A 27122-nucleotide genomic window follows, 5' to 3' on the forward strand; every position below is an offset into this window, starting at 1 on the left:
TAATGAATTGTTCATACCTTGTATACCAACAACGGGAGGTAGTTGTCCAGCCCTGCCGGAACCATCCGTTGACAGATCAATGATTTGAGATCCCTTCAGTACCATCAAATATGCGCTCTCCTCTGAAATTAATGAAAACCACATTTAGATACTGTATTCACAGACATTGGATCTTACAATATTGTATTCAAAGTGATTTTCCACATAAGCTAACCAAAGCGAACATCAAGAAAATTTTTAGGGGATACCTGAAAATGTCATCTAAAATATTTCTTAAGCAAATGGTACATCCATACAGTTTATCTTGACACGATACACAGAATTTTATCAATCCCACCAAGACAGAAAAACATTGGTAGATTACTTACCTTCGATACATTTGCCATCAGGCAACAGCTTGAATCCAGGCTTGCACATACAACTGTAGCCACTTGTGTTGTTGGGGCTCAGCAAGCACAGATGCTGACATGTGTCCTTCTTACACGGCGATGGATACTGCGGTTGCAGCGATGGATGATGCACGTGAATAGATAACGGTTGAGATATCAAATGGGACACCACAGTTTGATTGGTCCCTCTGAACTTGTGGGCAGACAGAACTCTGTTAAGCTGACGGTCAGTCCAGTACAAGGTGTCCTCGAATAATGTAAGGGAGTGAGGATGTAGCAAGTAATGACTTCCCGATAGTACTTGCTGTCGTCCCGTGCCGTTGTAGTAGCAGAAATCTATGAAATCTAGTTTGGAATCAGCGAAGTAAACTCTTTGAGTTGCTGTATCTAAGGTCAAACCATTGGGCCAGTAAATTTTTGTGGTAATAATAGCTTCGCGATGAGTTCCGTCCATCCCGACTCTTTCAATGCGAGGATTTTCTCCCCAGTCTGTCCAAAACAGCCATTTTGCGTTTGGTGCCGGATCCAAGCACATTCCTCTGGGCTGAGTTATGTTCCCACTTAGTAATGCAGTTCTTGCGCTTCCGTCCTCTTTCGCCACTTCGATTGTATTGAGTTTGCTGTCTAACCAGTAAATGTTGCCACCAACCCAATCATACGCTAATCCTTCAACTAAATCCAATCCAGTGGAAATGATAACTTGAGGTTCGCTTCCCCGATCCAATCGAGAGATCTTCTTAAGCTTCATATCCGACCAGAATATAGTTCCGGTGTGCATGTTAGATGCGGTTGCGACGACATTTTCAACGTTAATCGGGACTCGTTCGAGACCTTGTTCATTAAGGTCTGCTACTAAGATGGAGTGTCGGTTGGAGATTATCAAGAAAGCGCTGGAATGGTTGTTGGCTTTGCAGGAGTGCTTGTCAACGTTTAGCTCGTAGCCTTCCACACAGCTGCAGAAGTAGGATCGCTTGGTGTTCGTGCAGATCTGGGAGCATAGTCCTGGAGGGTCGCATTCGTTGATGTCCTTGCAAGTGTAACCATCGGACTCCAACTCCTCGCCGCTGGGGCACAGGCAGAGTGGTCCGTCGGGTGTCTGCTTACATTCGTTCGAACAGAGGCTGGAACTGAGTTGGCAGTTGGTGAAGTCACAAGCCACACCTAGAAAGGACAAAGTAACGTTTTAATCCCACATACGTTTCATTTTTATTTTTTTTGTTTTTGCTCCAGTTTGAATTACCAAACAATTCTGGAATTTTCCCAATAAATTTTTATGGTCTATATTTACGGGAATATATGCCTTCGCTGTTATGTCATAAATTGAAAGAACTCAAACATAAATTAAATAATTCAAGAGTAAAAAGTAAAATATCGAAATTTTGTTGGGGATTGTCACAGTTTTTTTTTTCGATTTATAAGATTACTAGATGATGCCCGCAAAGATGATGCTCGCGTGGATTTTAGGTTTTCCATAAAAATAAGTCTATGTGTTAATCCAGGGTATAATATATCTCCATTCCAAATTTGAGCTGAATTTATCTAGTACTAAAACAAGAAAGAATAACAAACATCCACACGCAAACTTTGGCGTTTATTATATTAAGTAGGAACAGTTAAATGGTTTATATACCTTCATCAGCGCTGTTAGGACAGTCGAAGTTGCCGTCGCACACTTGAGTGAGGTTGACGCAGCGGTTCGAGATCCCCGGACACGCCCACTGTCCTGACGGGCACCTGCGACGAACAAGGATTCATTTGAGTTTTATTTTGAATAGGATTTTTCTAGTATAATATTGAGCAAAATGCTGTGGATTACGAGCAAATCAGTACATTGTATAGCCATCTATAATTACAAGGAATATTAAATAAACTTTAGTACGATTACTAAGATAGTTTTATTTATTCCATTTTTATGACAACAACTATAATATTAATATCGTCATAGTAACACAAAAGTCACTACTCGTAAGTCTTCTACGACTGTAAAAAGTATCTATATCAATTTTATTAATTGCGAATTAGGCTTGCGCTTGGCGACAATCATGCTTAATACTAAGCAATGATAAGATGGGACGCGAATTTTATAATTTCTAAATTTCTGATCTGGTCTGGTGGGAGGCTTCGGCCGAGGCTAGTTACCACCCTACCGGCAAAGCCGTGTCGCCAAGCGATTTAGCGTTCCAGTACGATACCGTGTAGAAACCAAAAAGAGTACGGGTTTAATGAAAAAGTACCATACTCCCAGGTTAGCCTGCTTCCATCTTAGACTGCATCATCACTTACCACCAGATGAATTGCAGTCAATGGCTAACTTGTATCTGGAAAAAAAAGATGCCCTTTCATTCATGTTCAGATTTACCTGAACGGCGGAGGTTTGCAAGCGTGCTGCAGGCCCTCGTCAGAGCCGTCGCCGCAGTCGTCGCGGCCGTCGCACACGTACGCGCGGAAAACGCAGCGGCCGTTGTCGCAGCGGAAGTGTCCCGCGCCGCACGCCGCCGCGCCGCACGTCGCCGGCTCGTCCGACAGGTCCTCGCAGTCGGGGGTGCCTGGGAAATCACCGTACGCACCGTGGACTTTAATGTTCATCACGATCAACCCATTGCCGGCCCACTACTGAGAACGGGTCTCTTCTCAGAGTCAGAAAGGTTTAAGCCAGTCTGCCACGCTGGTCTAATGCAGATTGGTAGACTTCAAACATTTTAGTTTCCATGGAAAACTCTCAGGCATGCAAGTTTCCTCACGATGTTTTCTATCACCGTTAAAGTAAGTGATATTTATTTAATTGCTTGAAACGCAAATAACTGAAAAGTTAAAGGTGCGTACCCGGGATCGAACCGCCGACTTCCGATTAGGAGCCGGACGTTCTAACCCCTAGGCTATCACAGCTTTTAATGATGATCAATTAACACAAGATCCGAATAAAGTGTTTCTTGATTGTGGAGACATTGGCAGAGTGAATTGATGTCTTTTAGCATACTTCGATAAATTTTCATTTGGAAGCGAAATTGAGAGCTCTTGTCTGATTTCTCCGAAGAAAAACTTATTGAGAAAATTTACCAATTGCACTACCTAATTACTGATTGAAATTGGTCCTAATTCATAGGACGCGAGGTCCTTGTTCAAGACGAACCACAAGTTAGAGTTCAGTTGAACTAAGGTGCTGGAAACTTACCATCACAGTACCAGGTCCGAGGTATGCACAGGCCGGATGAGACGCACTGGAACTGGCGGTCGGCCGCGCACTGGTGCGGCGCGACGGACGGACAGCCCGCCTCGTCTGAACCGTCGTTACAGTCTGGAATGCCGTCGCATTTGTATGCCTCCTGCAATTAATCATTTACCAGCGTCAGTTTGCTCAAAACTGTGACGGTACCTCGGATAACTGTGCATTGAGGAGTCTACATCTCCTGAGGATATACCGGTGCTGAGTGAAGTGTTTTTAATAGAAGATAATATGAGTGGTATTGTGGTTTTTGTGGTATCTGATCAGTAACCATCAGTACTATCACCTGTGTTCGTTTTTGCTAGCTTTCTTGTTACGCCCTGTATAGGAATTCAGAAAAGCTCACCTGCACACACTGCTTGAGATCGGCGCACTTGAACTGCGTGGCGAGGCAGGAGACGGGCGGGCAGTCGGCCTCGTCCTGCTTGTCGAAGCAGTCGTCGTCGCCGTCGCACACCCACGACGCGGGGATGCAGTGGCCCGTGCGCGGACACGTGAACTGAAAGGCTCACCTGCACACACTGCTTGAGATCGGCGCACTTGAACTGCGTGGCGAGGCAGGAGACGGGCGGGCAGTCGGCCTCGTCCTGCTTGTCGAAGCAGTCGTCGTCGCCGTCGCACACCCACGACGCGGGGATGCAGTGGCCCGTGCGCGGACACGTGAACTGAAAGGCTCACCTGCACACACTGCTTGAGATCGGCGCACTTGAACTGCGTGGCGAGGCAGGAGACGGGCGGGCAGTCGGCCTCGTCCTGCTTGTCGAAGCAGTCGTCGTCGCCGTCGCACACCCACGACGCGGGGATGCAGTGGCCCGTGCGCGGACACGTGAACTGAAAGGCTCACCTGCACACACTGCTTGAGATCGGCGCACTTGAACTGCGTGGCGAGGCAGGAGACGGGCGGGCAGTCGGCCTCGTCCTGCTTGTCGAAGCAGTCGTCGTCGCCGTCGCACACCCACGACGCGGGGATGCAGTGGCCCGTGCGCGGACACGTGAACTGAAAGGCTCACCTGCACACACTGCTTGAGATCGGCGCACTTGAACTGCGTGGCGAGGCAGGAGACGGGCGGGCAGTCGGCCTCGTCCTGCTTGTCGAAGCAGTCGTCGTCGCCGTCGCACACCCACGACGCGGGGATGCAGTGGCCCGTGCGCGGACACGTGAACTGAAAGGCTCACCTGCACACACTGCTTGAGATCGGCGCACTTGAACTGCGTGGCGAGGCAGGAGACGGGCGGGCAGTCGGCCTCGTCCTGCTTGTCGAAGCAGTCGTCGTCGCCGTCGCACACCCACGACGCGGGGATGCAGTGGCCCGTGCGCGGACACGTGAACTGAAAGGCTCACCTGCACACACTGCTTGAGATCGGCGCACTTGAACTGCGTGGCGAGGCAGGAGACGGGCGGGCAGTCGGCCTCGTCCTGCTTGTCGAAGCAGTCGTCGTCGCCGTCGCACACCCACGACGCGGGGATGCAGTGGCCCGTGCGCGGACACGTGAACTGAAAGGCTCACCTGCACACACTGCTTGAGATCGGCGCACTTGAACTGCGTGGCGAGGCAGGAGACGGGCGGGCAGTCGGCCTCGTCCTGCTTGTCGAAGCAGTCGTCGTCGCCGTCGCACACCCACGACGCGGGGATGCAGTGGCCCGTGCGCGGACACGTGAACTGAAAAGTGTCCCCACACAGTTAGCTGTTATGTTCCCCAAATTATTCATACAGGTCAAAAGTTGATATAAAGCATGGGTAAAGACTATTGTCCGTGTTTCGTCCGCGATTCGCGGAGCTCCCCAGAAACCCCAAAATTCCTAATCAATCGGTGTATAGTGAGTAGGGCATGCAGGTACCTCGTGCAGTGCTCTTCGTTGCCGGCGAATATCGGGCCCGATTCTTCTTGCTTCTTGCTTGAGGCACTTTAGTGTGTTTAGTGGGTGTGGTGGAATGTGGTATTGAACTCTAACCGAAATTAAATTAACAATTATGCCGAGAGAAGGCGGCGAGTCGCGGCCGCTCCAACCGAAAACCGATGAATGAATTTGACAGTGACACTGTCACCTGTCAGACGACAAACGACAGCTGGAGTTGCCGCTTAAATAATAATTACCAAACAGTCCGTACGTCAAGTACGTATTGTAAAAATGTATAATAATTGCTTTCAGCAATGTAAAAACAAGAGACAATTCTCTTAGCACTCAAATTTTTTGGGAAACCAGTTGTTTAATTTCTTTTATTTTAACATAAATTACCTAAGATTTGAGATCTGACCTAACAGATTTGTGTGACGTCATTCTATACAAACTTAAGTTGGTCGCTTTAAAAGGTGATGATGTAGCCTAAAGTGGAGCGTGCTTGACTAACTATGTATATCTATTCTATTCTATATGAGGTGCAGACCTTTACGACGCCACACGCTCCAGTAATAAAATGTCCTCTTTCCCAAGCGCTCTTTACCTACAATCTTGCCCTCCAGAATCAACTTCGGAAACTGGTATGAGACATGTAACTGAATAAAGGAACTGACCTGGGAGTCAGCGTAAAGGTCGCTGCATACGTGACGTGTCCCGGACGGGACGGGAGGATTTCTTGAACTACCATTGGACAACTGGGACGTCCCGCCCCGTCCGTTATCTAACTATCCAATAGACGTGACAAACACGTTACGTATGCAGCGACCTTAAGTCTTATCCAGTGAATTCTGCTGGTGTCATTCGCGCGCGAGTTGACAGGCGCGTTTGCTGGGGAATGGGTAGGACATGTAGCTGCATAAAAAACTGACCTGGAAGTAAGCGCAAGTCTTGTCCGCGCAGTGGGAGCCCTCGTCCGAGCCGTCGCCGCAGTCGTTCTCGGAGTCGCACTTCCAGGTGTTGGGCACGCAGCGCCCGTTGCCGCACTGGAACTGCGAGGCGCTGCACGTGACGTTGACGCAGCCGGTCTCGTCGGAGAAGTCTCCGCAGTCGTTCTCCGAGTCGCACTTGAAGGTGGCGGGGATGCAACGGCCCGATTTGCACATGAATTCGGACGCGCTACACGTTGTTTCTGGAAATACAAATCATTTTTTGGGAACAAATGTATGAAAATGTTTATAAAGGAGAAACTAACTGACTGACAACCTAAACTTCTGGATCTAGAGACTTAAGATTTTGCTTGTAAGTTTTCTGCAGACCTCTAAAAAAGAATTTTTAAAACTACTAAACTTGCTAACTACTAAAGACAACAAAAATAAATGTTGAATCATAAAGATATTTTCAAAAAAAAATCTGTCAAATACAAAAATGTAAAAGTAAAGAAAGAGGACTAACTGGTGCAGTTTTGTTCTTCGTCACTGTTGTCCAAGCAGTCATCGTCTCCGTCGCACACCCAGCTCTTGGGGATGCATCGCTGATTGTTGCAGGTGAAGTCCCAGGTGTTGGGGCAGGCCTGCACCGGCGGCTCCGCATTAGGATCCGCGATACAGCTGGTCCCATCCGGGGCCAACTTCTCACCGTACGGACATCCACACTTCACTGTTAACAACTCAGTATTATTCCTCGGTATCGCAAAGCAGAACTTCTGACAGTTGCCATTGTTTATGGAGCAAGGTTGATTTGGATCGATCTTCTGTATCGCTTCACTGTAAACTTTGACGCCGTACAGCCTGTTCGTCTGCGGCTCTCTGACCATGATATCTTCCTGTTCTCCCGTCAGTTTGTGCAAGCGTACTATAGCGTCTAACCTCCAGTCGGTAATGTACATAAATTCTCCGTAAATCACTATCGAGAATGGATGCCTTATTAGTCTAGAATTGACTGTTTTTACATCTGTTCCGTCCAATTTAGCGTGCTGTACGTGATCCAAAAGCGCATCACACCAGTAAACTCTGTTGGCGTCGAAATCTATCGACAAACCATTCGGCCAACCCAAGGTGACATTCTCAAATACCAAAAGCCCAGTTCCATCGGTATTCGCTCGACTAATGTTCGCAGGTCGGTCCCATTCTGAGAAAAATATGTATCCCTTATTAGGGTGTACTACTATCGCTCGCGGGCGTTTCAAATCTTTCAATAAAGTTCTCTTGTATGCTATATTTCGTGTCGACAGTACATTGAGCGTCCCTTTCCTCGAGTCAATATAATACAAGTTTTTGGACGCCCAGTCCACAGCTAAACCTTCGACTCCTTCATTCTGGGATGCCAAAACGATTTCCCTCGTCGTCCCATTTCTATGAACTCGATAAATGACATCTTGTAAAACGTCCGAGTAGTAAATATGTTCGTCTCTCGCGTCGAAATCCAAGCCGACAAATCGCGCTCGCCTGGAAACTACAGGCAAAATCGCATCGCTGAAGCCCTCGATCACTGGGTTTAAAACTTTTCCTTTAATAAACCTTTGCTGGGAATACATAAGGAACTCCTTAACTATATCACAGTTTCTTAAATCAGATTCTAAGCTATATCCTATATTGCACGCACACCTGTATCCCAAGCCTCCGTTTTGCAAGGCGGTCACTATACACATTTGTGAGCACCCGCCATTGTTGACTCCACAAGGATTATTCACTGAGGTTTGTTTGAGGGAGTGCACCACTGTCAATGCTTTCGGTTCTCTTATATCTTTTGTCTTATAAATGGCCTGAATACTTGAGGAGCCCTCATATTTATTGACAGAACTGATGCCTTGTTTCGTGCTGTCAGACCAGTATACTCTGTCTCCAAATAGTGCTAGTCTGGAAGGACTCGGGACCTGCTGGCCTCTTAATACTAAAAATCTGTAGTTCCCATCGTAGTCAACAGTTTCGATGTAGTCCAATAGTGAGTCGCACCAGAAAATTCTCCTGGCGATGGTGTCAACTGCGATACCAGAGGCTTTGTATGTGGCTTCAGTAACGATTGACTTTGTGTGCGTACCATCCATGTTCGCTCGGATAATCTGCAATAATTATTCATACTTTTGAAACTTGACCTACTTAAAATAATAAGTTACATGCATTCTAAGCAATTAAATATTATCATTTGCTTTAATGGTAAAGGAAAACATCGTGAGGAAACCTGCATGCCTGAGAGTTCTCCATAATGTTCTCAAAGGTTCAGTTCACCAATTCGTACTTGGCCAGCGTAGTGGACTATAGTCAAACCCTTCTCATTCTGGGAGAAGACCCGTGATCAGTAGTAGATTGGTGATGAGTTGATCATGATGATGATGAATTCGTACAACACTTACTTGGCTACTGTCGGCAACAAACATCAAACCCAGCGTTGGATCCAAGGCAATGTCAGCGGGGTTGGTGAGGTTGGAGCCCAGCACCACGGCGTGCCAGCGCCCGTCCAGCTCGAACACGTCGATCTTCTGTCCGATGGCATCCGCCACGTACAACTTGTCTCCCACCCAGTCCACAGCCAGGGCGACGGGCGCCCAGGACCCGGCGATGGTGATGTCGTTCCCTCCGTAGGTTGTGATGCCGGCTGGTGCGTTCAGTTGTTGCGAGTGGATCTGGGGACACGAAATTTTTTTTGAAAACTTTTTATTCAAATAAAATATAAACAGGAATTCAATAATCATAGGAATCCATCATCATTAATACTGCCACAAACTTCATGTCTCATATATTTTCAAAAACCCTTCAATTTGATGTTGCGGTTTGCAAGATCGAAGAACATTATATTTTCTGAAAATGTTTATAGTAAAGGCATTTAAAGAGAAGGTGGAAAATTCACCTTTCTAGTTTTAAGATCAGACCAGAACAACATGTTCCGTCGATAGTGGAAGTCCAGACCAGCTGCAGTTGAGGAGTTAGCGAGGGGCGAAGGCGCTCGGCCCAGTAGGTCTAACCGTAGCACTCCGCGCTCGTGAGCTAAGGCTAACCATGCGCCTTCCGATCTGGCAGTACAGCGACCACGTTCGCCGAGAGTGTAGCCCGGTGCACAGGCGCAGGTGTACGCTGGAAATGGTAAACAACGATTAATAACTTAAAAAGAAAATATAGACCAGCGTTTACCTGCAATCAGACCTGCTGACAAGTGCTGTAGCCTAAGATGGAGCGTGCTTGCTTAGATTTCTATTAACTCTTGATTTGAAGGTACTCGTATTGAATGTGAAGGGGAAAACTGATGCTGGAAGGGCGTTCCATATTCTAGCGGTAACTCAATTATTAGAGACTAGCTGATGCCCGCAGCTTCACCCGCGTGGATTGGTCAGATCCCCTGCAGCATCAGGATTGAGGAGTTGGACTCCAAATTTTTTATGAAACAATATTGTAAAGTTCCTCTATCGATTAAAAAAGAAATGACGCAAATCGGTTCATAAATCTCGGAGATTTCGGTGTACATAGGTAGAAAAACACAACTCCCTTTTTCAAAGTCGGTTAAAAAAGTAGCCTATGTTACTCCCTGGTCAATTCTCTACTTGTCTGTGAAAATCCCGTCAAAATCGGTTCAGCCGTTCCCAAGATTAGCCTTTTCAAACAGACAGACAGACAGACAGACAGACAGACAAAAATTTTAAAAACGTGTGATTCGGTTATAGTATCGTTCAAATAACCATATGATCTTAATATGCGGTAGTTATTTCGAAATTACAGACAGACACTCCAATTTTATTTATTAGTATAGATAGTGTAACTGTAAACTAATCAGAGGTGATTGCGATCATCAAACTGTAGTGTGGATGGAGGAACAGGGTAAGGGTGCAAAAATATTGCACACATCCATTGGGAAAAGAGTGAAGGATAAAGGGTCCGGCAAAAAGTAAATGAGGTCTGAGCGCAGACATCTATGAGGATGTCCTCCTACCTAGTGGAAAAAAGATAGATAGATAAAAGCTTTATTACACACAAAACATGAAAAGGAACACAACATGGAAAGGAAAAGTTTGCGCTGGCGATCGTTATCACCTCTGAATGCATGAAAAATTATGCGCGCATCCATTGAAAAAAAAGTGTGCGCCGGAAATCTGGTGGAAAAGTGGCGTTTCCAAAACGCCGCGCTGTCTTCATAACAGCAGCTGCAGATGCGCAGAGCAGAAGCGTTGAAGAGTACTCACATCCAGGAGTGTTGATGCAGAGCTGGTGGCAGGGCCCCCACTCGCGGCACTCGTCGCGGTCCACGCACGTGCGGTTGTCCGGCGACAGCGTGAGGCCGGCCACGCACGTGCACGCGCCGCCGTGCGGGGACGCCATGCACTTGTGCTCACACTCCAGCACCGGGCACGATGATGTTGCTGGAACGAGAACACAAAGGATTACATTTTGAACTAGCTGATGCCAGCGACTTCGTTCGCGTGGATATAGGTTTCTAAAGAATCCCGTGGGAACTCATTGATTTTCCGGGATAAAAAGTTGTCTGTGTTAATGCAGGGTATAATCTATTTCCATTCCCAGCCAAATCTGTTCAGTAGTATTTGCGTGAAATAATAACAAACACACACAACAAATTTTGCCTTTATACTATTAGTGTAATGATGAGAAAGCTTGGGAATGAGTTGCTTTAGCAGCTCTGATAGTTCAATAGTAGTGTTTAACAAGGGACGCAAACGAGTCAGTTGGGGTAGGGACCCCAACTGACTCGTTTGCGTCCCTTACTAGGGACTAGGGGTAACTAGGGAGTTAAACATTCTTCACTTCTATAATGCGAGGAAATGAAACAATGATACGCGATCTTGATCTGTGGAGTAAGCTCACTCTCATACTTCACTTCTTCTGGTTATAACGTATGCTCTAGTCATACATCGATAAATCAGCCCACTGCGCAGGTACAAGGTAATCTTTTAACAGGACACTATGTACATATGTAGATCATCACGGATATATCACGTGCTGCGTATCAGCAACACATGATCAGCAAATTCAAAGTCCCTTTTGAGGTGACCTTCACTAGTTTACATGAATAAAGTACTGGGGGAGAAGCATAGGAGGCTAGGTTCAGGCACTATAGCAATTTCCATACATTTGGATTAGCAAACTTTACATACCTTTGAGTATATTACTGAGAACTCTGAGGCATGTATGTTTCCTCACGGTATTTTCCTTCAGCGTTAATGCAAGTGATACTTATTTGTTTTAAACGTGTATAACTCAGAAAACACTGGCCGTGATCTAACCTCGGAGTCATTGATGTTGGAAGCGCCACCCTTTATTTATTCTGAGCTCGGAAAAGACTCTTCGACTAGCAGACCGCCGCGCCGCAAGTTTCAACCACATTATTCCTGGTTTGAATGGATTATGTCAACTTACAGCAAGCAGTTTCTTCGTCAGCATTGTCCTCACAGTCCCTCTTCCCGTCACAGAGCTGGGAGCGCGCGATGCACTTGTGCGTGCCGCCGGGCCCGCCCTTGGGGCACAGGTACTTGTTGTCGGGGCACGCGATGGCGGTGCAGTTGGCCTCGTCCGAGCCGTCCGCGCAGTCCTTGTAGCCGTCGCAGTGGTACGTGGCCGGGATGCAGAGCGCGTTGCTGCAGCGGAACTGCCCGATGTGGCACGGTGGGAAATCTGGAGGAACAATTTCAGAGATAAATAACGGATATTCGCCAACTAATCATATTAGGAATTCTTAATCAAACGTTACAAGTGTAAATTAAAAATTTATAACACCCCCGACAAGTGAAGGTTACAGTAACTAGAAAAGACCGAAAAGACCTGATAACTTTCAAACGGCTGAACCGATTTTCTTGGACTATTCCGCGCCTACGATCCAAAGTATCTGAATTTTCCAAAACATCATTTTCAAATAAATAATTATGTATCTAGGCAACGTCCATCTTGACAGCTTGACATTTGTCAATTGACATAATATTATGAACCTAACGGTTATCTAACCTTCTTTTCTACAAGAAAACTAGAAAAGAGCTGATAACTCTTAAACGGCTGAACCAATTTTTTTGGATTATAGCTAAGAACACTCTCGATCAAGCCACCTTTCAAACAAAAAAAGTAAATTAAAATCGGTTCATCGTTTAGGCGCTACGATGCCACAGACAGATACACAGATACACAGACACACAGATACACAGATACACACGTCAAACTTATAACTCCCCTCTTTTTGGGTCGGGGGTTAAAAATGCGCGCATAGTATAGGCATTTTTATAAAATTATGAAATTTTACTCTACTCTCTTTTTCAAGACTGTCTATTTAATAATTCATTAACTAAGCAGAATATCATTTCAAAAATATTTTTCTTGGTATTTTGTGGCATAGAAGCGCTTGGTAATTTTACATGATGTGATCGAATCACACTAATATTATAAAGGCGAAAGTTTGTGTGTATGTGTGTGTGTATGTTTGTTACTCCTTCACGCAAAAACCACTGGACGGATTTGGCTGAAATTCAGAATGGAGATAGATAATATCCTGGATTAGCACATAGGCTACTTTTTATCCCGTAAAATCAAAGACTTCCCACGGGATTTCGAAAAACCTAAATCCACGCGGACGAAGTCGTGGGCGTCGGCTAGTTTACTATAAGACTGATTTTGGAAGGCATATGATGGATTCTTCAAGCCTGATATCTTAATCGACGTAATCAACCGACAGACGTCCACAGCTGGACATAGGTCTCTTGTAGAAATTTCCACACGCCACGGTCTCTTGGTCGCGGCCTTTCAGCGACTCCCGCAAATTCGTTTGATATCGTCTCGTCTCTAAAGTAATAGAAAGCTCTAGATTACTTACTACAAGCAGCCTCATCCGAGTTGTCTCCACAGTCGTCCTTATGGTCACACTTGGCAGATGCATCTATACACTTGTCTCCAGAAGCACACTTGAACTGATCGAGTCGACACGCCATCGACTGCCCTGGACACTCCTGTTCATCTTTGCCTGTTCTGCAATCTAGATACCTGCAATTAATTCATTCATTACTGTGAATTTTTTCGCCTAAGTGTATGAATTGGTAAAGCAATTGATTCGTTTTGCTTATAATAAGCTCTTCATTTCTCGAAGGGCACCGAAATATAGATTTACTATTTATTTTTTGGCTTGGCTGCAATCAGACCTGCTAGCAAGTGATGATGCAGCCTAATGTGGAAGAAGATGCCTATTCGCTCTTAAGACGTTCGCCACTAGTGGTACCAACTTTCGAGACAAGAACTAAATCCGTCAATCCAACCGTCCCTAATAATAACAACTCGTGGAAAACATGAAAACTCCGACCGGAATTCCTTCCCTGGGATAATATTATCTAGAATGAGAATTGGAATTTATAAAATATCAGTCCGCTTATGCTTGTATATTGGGAAAGGGGAAAAATGAATGGTGTTAGGTACAGACCCGTCGCATTTCTTCTCCTTCGGAATGCAAGGCCCCTGCGTGGACACCTTGCCCGTCCCCGAGCCCTCCAGCCCGCACTGGAAGTCGTCTGTCTGGCATTTGCGGTATGCTGGAACCAAAACATATCGTCAATTTTTCTCAGACTTCCAACAGTTTTGAGTTATCCACTATAAGAAATTATTCGAAGTCGATGTAGTCCGTAGAACCACAGGTAAAACTCCACAATGTACATGCAGTTGCAAAAACTATAATTGTGCATTGTGGAGTCTACAGCCGTGATAGCTTTTTTTTTTCTCTTGTCTGGCTTTACAAAGATTAGCCAATGTCAAGTTTGTAGTTATTTGTAACAAGTTAGGAAAACTATACAAGTATGGACCCGTCTGTGCCGACGCTCGCCGCTATACGCACAACACCCCCTTAGAGCGCTTTCCAGTCAGTTTTAACAAAACAAAAAACACTCCAAAAAGGCAGAGCACGCCCGCCAGCTAACACCAACACAGACGAAGTCCCCGTGATAGCTTAGTGGGTAAGACATTCACTTCCTATTCGGGAGTTCGGGGGTTCGATCCCTGGCATGAACCTCTAGCATTTTGGAGTTAAGTACCTATGGGACTCGCTTCGGCTGATGGTGATAGGTGACAAAATCCTTTCTTCTTTATCATCATTACCAACCTATCACCGGCTCACTACTGAGCATGGGTCTCCTCTCAGAATGAGAAGGAGTGGGGTAAATATAGTTTGTTCCGCTCGCTGGCCAAGTGCGGATAAGAAGATTTCACACATCTTTTAGAAAATTGTAGAGAACTCTGTTAGATCTACGGATTTTAATGCGGTTTTCATCAATAGATAGAGTCATTCAAGAGGAAGGTTTATATAGGTACGTGTAGTTCAACATTGTTTTGTGTTTGTTAATTTGTTGAAATATATGGTTGAAGATGTCGGCAGAAATCAAATTGACTGAGAGCTTTCATCGTAAATGCTGTCTTATTCTTGTGAAATATAACAAAATAACTTGGATTAATTAATTCATCCGAGCAAAATAACCACACTGATACCACATTAGTATTTAAATTGCAGCCGTGTGAAGTCGGGGCGGATCGCTAGAATTATATTATAAAGAAAATTTAATGCAAAATCTCAACTTTCTAGACCCAGCGAATTCTACTCTAATATATTTAGAAAACTAAAGTTAATTTAACAATTTCGTTCACGATCGTTGGCAATACTTAATAATTTCTTTCAGTTATTATATCGAAAAGTGCGAAAGCGGCGAGCGTGAACAAAAGAAAGAAATAAAAGAAAAGAATACAATAATTGCCCTCCATTAAAACTTTCGCCAGAACATGCTTCCACGATATTGAAGCACTGGCGACTTCACTACACAAATACTAATGCATTGTTTTAAGGAGACCTAGGGCTCGTTAAATAAATATCTGTTGGAAGTTGGAATAATAATATTAAGTATGTACTCATCTACTACAGTAAAAACTGGCCAAGTGCGAGTCAGACTCGCGCACGAGGGTCCCGTTGGAAAGCTTCGCATACGGAACCCTAACAAATGTGGAACCCTAATTTCAATTATACTTAACGGTGCATTATCTGTCATTCATGCTTATCAAGTCAAGTACTCGGGCACACATCTTTGTTAAGTGAAAATTAGCATTTAATTTAGCGAATCGAGCACAAAGGCGTGTCTATTACGAACGGAATATGTAATGAGATGCTGCAGCCAAGGACCAGCTAACAACTCTGGTTACTTAGCATCCGCTTTGTCTAGGTTTTACTAAATTTAAATTAAACACACATTATGGCCGAAAGCCTTCCCCCTTCCCCGGAGATCCTCCTTCTCCAGAATGCAAGCTATCTTTGCACTAAAATCAAAATTGGTTAAACTGATGGAACGGAAAATTAGCTGACAGACTAACACACTTTCGCACTAAATAAATATCGCCTCGGTACGGAAAACGAACGCACAATAAAGTGCTATTTATTATTATTATTCCCTGTGTGATGGTACGGAACCCTTCGTGGGCGATTCGCCTTAGACCAGTTTTAGTACATTAAAAAGCTTTGACTGGAAGAAGTTATTTAACAAGTATTAACTCATTAACCCCCAACCCAAAAAGAGGGGTGTTATAAGTTTGACGTGTGTATCTGTCTGTGGCATCGTAGCTCTTAAACTAATGAACCGATTTTAATTTAGTTTCTTTTGTTTGAAAGGTGGCTTGATCGAGAGTAATCTTAGCTAAAATCAGAGATAAGTTAAAACTTAAAAGTTACCTACGTACATACTCGTAGTTCTTTTGAACAATAAAGCGAATGTAGCACTGGGATCTGGTACAAATATAACGTTTACAATGGAACTGTTTCACTTTATAGTATAACAGCCTTTGCTTGGGGTTTATTTTAAAAAATATGGAAAGCGAACAAAGGCCCTGCATCCTTGTGCGGGGTCGTAGAGACTGCATTCTCTATTCAAAGACGCCCCGTATCGGGGTTCTCACACGGGTTTATATGAAAATCGCATTACTCCAGCTAAGTAGAGTCGGGTAGTTCGCAGAAATGAAAGATAAAAATGAACTAAATTACTAGATATAACTTTTTATACATGTTTCTTTCATGTTTTTAGCCCCCGACCAAAAAAAGGGGTGTTATAAGTTTGACGTGTGTATCTGTGTATCGGTGTATCTGTGTATCTGTCTGTGGCATCGTAACTCCTAAACTAATGAACCGATTTTAATTTAGTTTTTTTTATTTGAAAGGTGGCTTGATCGAGAGTGTTCTTAGCTATAATCCAAGAAAATCGGTTTAGCCGTTTGAAAGTTATCAGCTTTTTTCTAATTACTTATAATCTTCACTTGTCGGAGGTGTTATAAATTTTTTAATTTACACTTGTCTACAAACGACTCACTGTACCTACTTATATCACTTCCTTGAGTACCTTAAGGAATGATTTTGAGAAAATCCAAGGGTTGTTTTAGATCGCAAATCCACGCGTAAGACGTTGTGGAAATATTAAGCTGACTTAACAGAGCTCTCTCCGTCACTTACTCCATACAATCGTAGTTCCCATTTCATTTGAATATTAAGCAACCAAAGTCCATGAAATTTTGCAGACATAGTCTAGAAACTAATATCTGTGTCTGTGGTGTTTTAGATTTTTCTAAAAATATGTAGTTTTAAAATTACAGGGGTTCAAAGATTTGTATTTTTCTTTAAAAAAAGGCCCAACTTTGTGCTCGTTTTTCTAGACAACGAAGCAATTTAATGAAATTTGGAAAAACCACAGACCTAGAAAATTTAATGAATATCATGCAGTAAAAAAATTATCGTTATATATTTTATATTGTTATAATTATGTTGGAACTACGAAAACCAGAAATTACACCCAGAAATCTTGAAAATTTCGTGCTGTCTCGATTTCTGCAAGAGGGGTGGTGAGGTGCGGGGGACGACCAACCCCCGACGGTGACGGGGGGCGGAACTGACAGTCTAAACTGGTCTAAACACACGGGCCACATTTAAACTACACCCGACTCTAAACTTGTCGATAGGTCTAACTAAATACACTGGTACATTTCAACTTGCGTTAGACGTATGCGTTACCTACTCAGACGTTGCCTGTAGATAAAAATATGTCTCATGTTTGCTGGCAATAGCGCATGCATCAAACCCTGCAAGTTGCACCTATTCCTCACGCAATACGCAATTCCTCACGCAATACGCACAGCTTTAATATTATAATTTTTGACAATGTATACTATATGTAATGCCATATCACAGGTCACTCTCTGATTTATTGCTAACAATTTACTTCCAAATCAATTCCAAATGCAAAGAAATCTAAGTGTGTTCAATTCATACTGCCCAATACCAGGACCTTAAATGACATAAATTCATTGATTAATAATCATATGTTGAAAATAAAGGAGAACCCCGTGTTTCTCGGTATAACGTTAGATGCAAAGCTTCTATGGAACACCCACATATCAACACTTGATGGTAAACTCAGCTCTGCTGCTTACACTGTTAGAAAAATTCGACAGGTACTGACGTGGAAACTGCAAAAATTGTATATTTTGCCTATATTCACTGTATTATGTCTTACGGACTCTTGCTATGAGATAAAGCGATAGATATTGAGAAAAAAATGTATTACAGAAAAGGACAGGACGTGCAATTTATAATTTAAAACCGCGCGCTACCATACAATAAAAATATAAGGAAATAAGTACCTTATTTATTATCTTATAGTAGCTTTTAAATATATTTACAACTAGCTAATGCCCACAGCTTTGCTCGCGTGGATTTAGGTTTTTGAAAATCCCGATCCTTTCATTTCCCAGAACAAAAGTTGCCTCTCCGTAATAGCCCGTCCCCGGGATGCAACTTGTTTCTGTATCACGTAAGAACATTTAAACGGATGATCCTTTTCAAATCCCGAGGGATCACCAGGATTTAGGAATGCAATTTCTTACAGCATCAGGGTTGAGGTCAACGACAAAGTATTTACTTGGTATAGATACCTTCAATATCAATTAATAATCAACACTTTTTAAATCCCATTAGCTTTAGTAGTCAGGTCCCCTGCAACATCAGGATTGAGGAGTTGGAATCCAAATTTTTTATTGAACAATGTCGCAAACTTTCTTTATCGATTAAAAAAACTAGCCAAAATTACGCAGTTAGGTTACCTGCCAAATTTCATGGTTTTGAGTCAATGGGAAGTACCCTAGAGGTTTTCTTGACACACTCGACAGACAAAGTGATCCTATAAGAGTTCTGTTTTTCGTTTTGAGGTACGAAACCCTAGAAACGTAGGAACGGCATTCCGAACCAGTGGTAAATTTTTCTGACCATTCAAAAACACTTTGAAGTTTACCTAAAAGTTTACAGGAATAAAAATTTATCATTGTATTCCATTCCATTTCATTCTATTCCATTCTGTTCAAAGATAAATAGATTATAAAAATATTTGTCACCGAAACAATACCTAATTTACGATACATCAACCAATATCAATTTTACTGATGACAATCTGACTATTACCAAAGTGAACGACTACTATAATATCTATTATATACGACTAACATAATATGTATTATAAATTGTGTGCCGTTTGCATTCTCACTAAGTTCTCATTAAGTTTGTTTTATTTGGTTAAACTTTCTGGCATTTATATTGTTATGACGTTTAATTGGCAAACAGTCTGTTTATTGGCTGAAACTCAAAAATTCAGCCAATCACAACAAATAAAATATTTTAATAATGATTGATGCAGCTTTCTGTAATCGAAAACAAAATATTTGACATTAACTTGAATGTGACAGTGATTTCCGAGTAGGGTTGCCAGAGGCCCCGTATTTTACTGGTTACTGGTTGGTATTTCAGGATACAGAAACCCGTAATTATGAAAATAAAATATGAGGCAAATAAAACTAAATATTTTTAGGGTTCCGTACCTCAAAAGCAAAAAGGAAATAGGATCAATTCGCTGTCTGTCTGTCTGTCCGTCTGTCTGTCTTTCCGTCTGTCCGTCTGTCTGTCTGTCCATCTGTCCGTCTGTCCGTCTCTTCGTCTGTCATGTGTTCATGAACAAATATTAGTATTTTCAATTTTCAAAGTAACTAAATATTAAATCAAGTGGGTCAATTAAGTATGAAATTAAATATGAAAGGACTTTACCAGTACATTCTAAGACAGATTTTTATTTATTTTTATGCATATTTTTTTTAATGCATAACAGTTTTGATTTCTTGTGTAAAATGTCGAAAAAAAATACCCGAATACGGAACCCTCGGTGCGTGAGTCTGACTCGCACTTGGCCGGTTTTTTACAAATTCAGCCGGGCTGGCTTGCGAAACCAAACGCTGACGTTATGTCCAGTAGAAAGAATACATATTTTCCTTGTGCGACAATGCGTAGAATAATACCTGCGTAGCCGAAACCCACTCGATTTTGATCATGGCCGTAGCCAAAGAGGCGGAGGTTGGTTTTAGGATCTAAGCCTTTTTTTATACAAGTTAGCCCTTGACTTTAATCTCTCCTAGTGGTAATAGTGCAGTCTAATTTCTTGGCCGGTAGGGCCATACTAACCATATAACTAGCCATGACCCAAGCCTCCCACCAGACCAGAAATTTAGAAATGGCCACTGCGTCTGGGAGACCGTCAAAAACCTAAACCTAAAATAATACTTACACTATTTCTTGCATTTGCTTACCAATTTTTTTTGGAAATATATCAAACATTTCGCGCTCGCTTCACTCGCGTTTTGAATTTGTATTACTTGGTGTATGCCCCGCAATTTCGTCTGCATGAATTTAGGTTTTTAAAAATTCCGTGGGGGATTTTCCGGGATAAAAAGCTTATGTTCGTTTCTGGGGTGCAAGTTACCTCTGAATAGTAAGTATCAAAATTTTGGTAAAGAAGTATCTTGCTATGGCTAAACTCGTTTCCCTTTCACTTATTTTTTTCTGTATTGAACCAAAAACACTTACGCTCACTGCGCTGCGCTTTTTCATTGTTGTATTTTATTCCACTATCAAATTGAAAGGCGAAATTCAACTAACCAGGTAATTAGCCCATAAAGTTGAGCGAACGTATTTTTCCTCATGACAGGATTCAGTTCCGGCCCTGATAAAACCTCTCCCGAAATCAATTCCTGGCTACGGCCATGGTATTGATACTTTGAAGGTGGAATTACAAGTTAAATGTAATTTTAAGTTAACATGCATTTTGTTTTACAAAATGAAGAGTTTTTAAAAGCTATTGAAATAAATAAATAATCTTTTATTTAAAACCACATTGCAAACACAGTTCACCGATCAAGACCCGGCAACATACAGAGAAAAAATACAAAATATACAAATAAACTGAAATATCTAAATAAGCTTTCAGAGAGAACCACCGCCTATTTCTTCAAATACAATAATAAACAATACAATAATACAACAATATATAAGAAACAATGTCTCCCGTAAACAAATCTAAACCCCGTATTTTTGATGGTGGTAGCCTGTAAATCTAAAAGAGGCAGGTGGCAACCCTACACCTACCCTACACCTAGACAGAATGAAAAATTTGTTTTCATTACTCGGCAGGCCTACTGCCAAAGTTTGACAGAAAGTGTGGCGGTAGTTGTGACCTCTGATTGGCCGACTCTCTTTCACTATTTGCTAAAATTGATGATTGCAACAACAATTTTTGCTTTTTTGTAATCGAAAACAGAACACGGACGTCAAACAGGTTGACTAATTGCAATCATTTCTGACCGGCTAACATTGTTCCGCTAGTGGCTCAAACTCACTGTCGCAGCAAGAACATGGTAAATTCAGCCAATCACAGCAATTTGAATTGGATATCACAAATGTACCGATCTAGGAACCGAGAATGCACGAACCAGGGCAGATAGAGATAAGAACAATAATATCATACGTAGGAAATCGGCTAAGGCTATCGTTGTCAACGATCCCCCGTCGATTTCCTACGTATGATATTATTGTTCTTATCTCTATCTGCCCTGGTTCGTGCATTCTCGGTTCCTAGATCGGTACATTTGTGATAACCAAATTTCAAATTGCTGTGATTGGCTGAATTTACCATGTTCTTGCTGCGACAGTGAGTTTGAGCCACTAGCGGAACAATGTTAGCCGGTCAGAAATGATTGCAATTAGTCAACCTGTTTGACGTCCGTGTTCTGTTTTCGATTACAAAAAAGAAAAATTGTTGTTGCAATCATCAATTTTAGCAAATAGTGAAAGAGAGTCGGCCAATCAGAGGTCACAACTACCGTCACACTTTCTGTCACACTATGGCAGTAGGCATACCGAGTAATGAAAACAATTTTTCATTCTGTCTAGGTCGAAGTAGGGTTGCCACCTGGCTCTTTTTGATTTACAGGCTACCACCATCAAAAATACGGGGTTTAGATTTGTTTACGGGAGACATTGTTTCTTATTTATTGTTGTATTATTGTATTGTTTATTATTGTATTTGAAGAAATAGGCGGTATGATGCCGTGTCTTGAGTGGTGAACTGTGTTTGTAATGTGGTTTTAAATAAAAGATTTATTTATTTAAATAGCTTTTAAAAACTCTTAGTTTTGTAAAGCAAAATGTTATACATTTCATGCATACAATCTTTTCATTTTAACTTAAAATTACATTTAATTTGTAATTCCACCTTAACAGTATCAATACTATGGCCGTAGCCAGGAATCGATTGCGGGAGAGGTTTTATCAGGGCCGGAACTGAATCCTGTCATGAGGAAAAAAACATTCGTTCAACTTTATGGGCTAATTACCTGGTTAGTGGAATATCGCCTTTCAATTTGACAGTGAGATAAAATACAACAATAAAAAAGCGCGAGCGCAGTGAGCGTAAGTGTTTTTGGTTCAATACAGAAAAAAACAAAGTGAAAGGGAAACGAGTTTAGCCATAGCAAGATTTTATTTTTAAAGCTTCCTATCCATACTTATATTACGAATACGACAGTATATCTATTTGCCTATCTATTTGTTACCCTTTCACCGCCCATCTTCTTTACCAAAATTTTGGTACTTACTATTCAGAGGTAACTTGCATTCCAGACATTTTTTTTTTAGGCGGCTTTTTAGCCCGAAAAATCCCCCACGGAATTTTTAAAAATCTAAGTTCATGCAAACGAAATTGCGGGGTTTACACCAAGTAATACAAATTCAAAGCGCGAGTGAAGTGAGCGCGAAATGTTTGATATATTTCCAAAAAAAAATTGGTAAGCAAATGCAAGAAATAGTGTAAGTATTATTTTAGGCTTAGGTTTTTGATGGCTTCCCAGGCGCAGTCCCCATTTCTAAATTTCTGGTCTGGTGGAAGGCTTCGGTCATGGCTAGTTATATGGTTAGTATGGCCCTAACGGCCAATAAATTAGACTGCATCATCATTTACCACTAGAAAAGATTAAAGTCACGGGCTAACTTGTATAAAAAAAGGCTTAAATCCTCAAACCAAGCGCCGCCGCCTTGGCTACGACCATGATCAATATCGAGTGGGTTTCGGCTACGCATTGCCGCAAAAGGAAAATATTCTTTCTACTGGACATAACGTCAGTGTTTGATTTCGCCAGCCAGCTCCTGCTGAATTTGTAAAAAACCGGCCAAGTGCTAGTCAGACCCACGCACCGAGGGTTCCGTATTCGGGTATTTTTTCCGACATTTTACTCGAGAAATCAAAAACTCTTATGCATTAAAAAAATATGCATAAAAATAAATAAAAATCTGTTTTAGAATGAACAGGTAAAGCCCTTTCATATGATAACCCACTTGATATATGTAGTTATCTTACTTTGAAAATTGAAAATACTAATATTTGTTCATGAACACATGACAGACGGATAGAAGGACAGATGGACAGACGGACAGACGGAAAGACTGACAGACTGACAGACAACGAAGTGATCCTATAAGAGAGTTCTTTTTTGCTTTTGAGTTACGGAACCCTAAAAATATTTAGTTTTATTTGCCCCGTATTTTATTTTCATAATTACAGGTTTTTGTATCCTGAAATACGGGGTAACCAGTAAAATACGGGGCCTCTGGCAACCCTATTCGGAAAACACTGTCACATTCAAGTTAATGTCAAATATTTTGTTTTCAATTACAGAAAGCTGCATCAATCATTATTACAATATTTTCTTTGTTGTGATTGGCTGAATTTTTGAGTTTCAGCCAATAAACAGACTGTTTGCCAATTAAACGTCATAACAATATAAATGCCAGAAAGTTTAACCAAATAAAACAAACTTAATGAGAACTTAGTGAGAATGCAAACGGCACACAATTTATAATACAAATTATGTTAGTCGTATATAATAGATATTATAGTAGTCGTTCACTTTGGTAATAGTCAGATTGTCATCAGTAAAATTGATATTGGTTGATGTATCGTAAATTATTGTTTCGGTGACAAATATTTTTATAATCTATTTATCTTTGAACAGAATGGAATAGAATGAAATGGAATGGAATACATTGACAAATTTTTATTCCTGTAAACTTTTAGGTAAACTTCAAAGTGTTTTTGAATGGTCAGAAAAATTTACCACTGGTTCGGAATGCCGTTCCTACGTTTTCTAGGGTTTCGTACCTCAAAACGAAAAACGGAACTCTTATAGGATCACTTTGTTGTCTATCTCTCTGTCTGTCGTGTGTGTCAAGAAAATCTCTAGGGTACTTCCCGTTGACTCAAATTATGACGTATGAGATAAAATCAGTTTGGTTCAAAGAATATTACCGCTCTTCTTGCTCGAACGGCGCTGGTACCACAGATTCGTTCCGTCCTTAGGATATGATATGTCGTTCCCTTACAGACATATTTCTTGGAATTCGTGGGTCTATTAGTTCGGGTAAGATGCATTGGACGTAAAAATCTTTAAGCTGGTTTTGCATTTTTTCTGCCCAAAAAGTATCACATCTCACGATTTTTTCATATATTAGACCGTGAGGTTATTAGTCAATTTACACAATTGATCCTATCTCACTCTTTTTTCTCTTAGTTTTCGGAAATTGATTGGAATTAAAACAGTAATATTGTGCTAACACAATATTACTGTTTTAATGGTTTTACATCAATTTCCGAAAACTAAGAGAAAAAAGAGTGAGATAGGATTATATATATTGACATAATGTCTAAACATTATGTCAATAAACTTTTTAACATATCTAGGATATCCATTATATTTTCTGTCTGTGGTTTTTCCGTAACGGTTTTAATGAATTTACTGTCTCGGAAAATGAGCACAAAGTTTGACCTTTTTGGATTGAAAAATACAAATATTTGAGCCCATATGACTTTCGAACTAAGTATTATATCAGTATATTTATATTATATAAGTATATCAGTATATTATATAAGTATATTTTTAGAGAAATCTGGAAATCATGACTACAGATATCTAGATAGTTTCTCGAATATGCCTACAAAATTTCTTTGTTTTTGATTGCTTGATGTTCAAATGAAAATAAAACAGACATATAATAATACTATTTTCACTTATTTGTTGTTATTATTATATTAAAGTTATGCGTGTTGTGTGTGCGTGACGAGCGTGGAAGAGGATGCAAAAGAGTTGTAGGGTTTTATGCATGCGCTATTGCCAGCGAACATGAGACATATTATTGCCTACAGGCATACGTCTAACGCAAGTTGAAATGTACCAGTGTATTTAGTTAGACCTATCGACAAGTTTGGAGTCGGGTGCAGGTCTAAATGTGGCCCGTGTGTTTAGACTGTTAGTTTCTGTCAGTTTCACGTGTCGTCCCCCGCACTTCACCACCCCGCTTGCACAAATCGAGACAGCACGAAATTTTCAAGATTTCTGGGTGTAATTTCTGGTTTTCGTAGTTCCCACATAATTATAACAATATAAAATATATAACGATAATTTTTTTACTACATAATATTCATTAAATTTTCTAGGTCTGTGGTTTTTCCAAATTTCATTAAATTGCTTCGTTGTCTAGAAAAACGAGCACAAAGTTGGGTCTTTTTTTAAAGAAAAATACAAATCTTTGAGCCCCTGTAATTTTAAAACTACATATTTTTAGAAAAATCTAAAACACCACAGACACAGATATTAGTTTCTAGACTATGTCTGCAAAATTTCATGGACTTTGGTTGCTTAATATTCAAATGAAATGGGAACTGCGATTGTATGGAGTAAGTGACGGAGAGAGCTCTGTTAAGAGGATTGATCTGACTGATTGATCTGTCAACGCACAGCTCAAACTACTAGATGGATTGGGCTGAAATTTGGCATGCAGATAGCTATTATTTTTTATTTTATTGGGCTGAAATTGGTCAACGCGAACAAAGCTCATGGGCATAAACTAATGATAAATAAACTTGCTAAAATAATTTCACATGTGGCGCCTTCCATATTACATTCCATGTTATATACACGGTGAAAATTTAGTGGTTTGAGAGCCGTGGCGAAGTGAATTGTCTCAAGCAGTACTATCCATTTCGACCATTCATAATAACCCTAGTATTAAAATAAAATAAATTGGATCGAGAAATTATTGTTTGGGAAAATTCGCGAACCAGTAGTAGTAGGTCGCTTTGTCTCGGAGTGGCGCGGGCGCTTGCACTCGGAGCGGCGCGGGCACTTGCAGCGAAAGCGGCGCGGGCCCCGGCACTCAGAGCGGCGCGGGCACCTGCACTCAGAGCGCATGCGTATTCGCCGCCTACTACTAATGTTTCTCACAGATTCGAGTTTGTGTCGAAATATTTTTTTATCAAATAATTAAAGTGCTAAGTTTTCCAAAACAAACAATTTTAGTTGATAGTATTGCTTACGGGTAGTTCAATAGCTCTGGCTCTAAAACCACTAAATTTTCACCGTGTATAATACATTAATTCTTCGTTAGTCGTTACCTATCGTCTCAATATGAGACCGAAAAGCACTCGTGTGTCGTTAAATAATATCAATGAACGTGACAACTGAATTGAAAGAGTGATACGGCTCTTTTATAGAAAAGTTTCGCACATCCCTAGAGGAAAGCGGACGTAGAGTCCTATAAAAACTAACACCTTTGCGCAATAAACCGCTCCCTAGAGTTTTTGCTTTGAGCGGATCCTTCTCCTTACAGTAAACAAGCTGCGCGCCCCGGTTTGGCTCGCTATTTCAGACGTCTTCACCACTATCACTACTCGATTTTAGATACACGTAACAATTCAACGCACAAACATATATTTTTACAAGTATAAATTAAAAATTTATAACACCCCCGACAAGTGAAGGTTAAGAAAAGAGCTGATGACTTTCAAACGGCTGAACCGATTTTCTTGAATTGTAGCTAAGAACACTCTCGATCAAGCCACCTTTCAAACAAAAAAAAAACTAAATTAAAATCGGTTCATTAGTTTAGGAGCTACGATGCCACAGACAGATACACAGATACACACATCAAACTTATAACACCCCTCTTTTTGGGTCGGGGTTAAAAATGTTCGTATTCTTAATATTTGAAAAACGAAATCTATACTTACTATTATTAATGCGAAAGTGTGACTGTCTGTCTGACAGCTTTTCACGGCCCAACAGTTTGACTAATTAACCCCCGACCCAAAAAGAGGGGTGTTATAAGTTTGACGTGTGTATCTGTGTATCTGTGTGTCTGTGTATCTGTGTATCTTTGTATCTGTGTATCTGTGTTTCTGTGTATCTGTCTGTGGCATCGTAGCGCCTAAACGAATGAACCGATTTTAATTTAGTTTTTTTTGTTTGAAAGGTGGCTTGAT

The 27122-nt window shown here is 41.5% G+C and overlaps 1 protein-coding gene across 1 annotated transcript in view; it reads right to left on the minus strand.

Annotated features, from left to right (window-relative positions):
- The window catches only part of LOC123868360 (low-density lipoprotein receptor-related protein 2), a 305413-nt gene that overhangs the window by 31749 nt on the left and 246542 nt on the right, over positions 1 to 27122 (minus strand). Inside the window, exons 4-17 of the mRNA XM_045910850.1 lie at positions 13844 to 13952; positions 13247 to 13413; positions 11809 to 12063; positions 10620 to 10796; positions 9296 to 9519; positions 8802 to 9071; positions 6905 to 8510; positions 6382 to 6641; positions 5121 to 5273; positions 3562 to 3712; positions 2749 to 2935; positions 2020 to 2123; positions 369 to 1550; positions 18 to 122 (exon numbers count right to left, since the gene is read on the minus strand). Of these exons, the coding sequence (XP_045766806.1) occupies positions 18 to 122; positions 369 to 1550; positions 2020 to 2123; positions 2749 to 2935; positions 3562 to 3712; positions 5121 to 5273; positions 6382 to 6641; positions 6905 to 8510; positions 8802 to 9071; positions 9296 to 9519; positions 10620 to 10796; positions 11809 to 12063; positions 13247 to 13413; positions 13844 to 13952 (4950 nt within the window). The remainder of the gene's footprint in view (positions 1 to 17; positions 123 to 368; positions 1551 to 2019; positions 2124 to 2748; positions 2936 to 3561; positions 3713 to 5120; positions 5274 to 6381; positions 6642 to 6904; positions 8511 to 8801; positions 9072 to 9295; positions 9520 to 10619; positions 10797 to 11808; positions 12064 to 13246; positions 13414 to 13843; positions 13953 to 27122) is intronic.

This window comes from Maniola jurtina, chromosome 9 (assembly GCF_905333055.1).
Source record: "Maniola jurtina chromosome 9, ilManJurt1.1, whole genome shotgun sequence".
NCBI lineage: Eukaryota > Metazoa > Arthropoda > Insecta > Lepidoptera > Nymphalidae > Maniola > Maniola jurtina.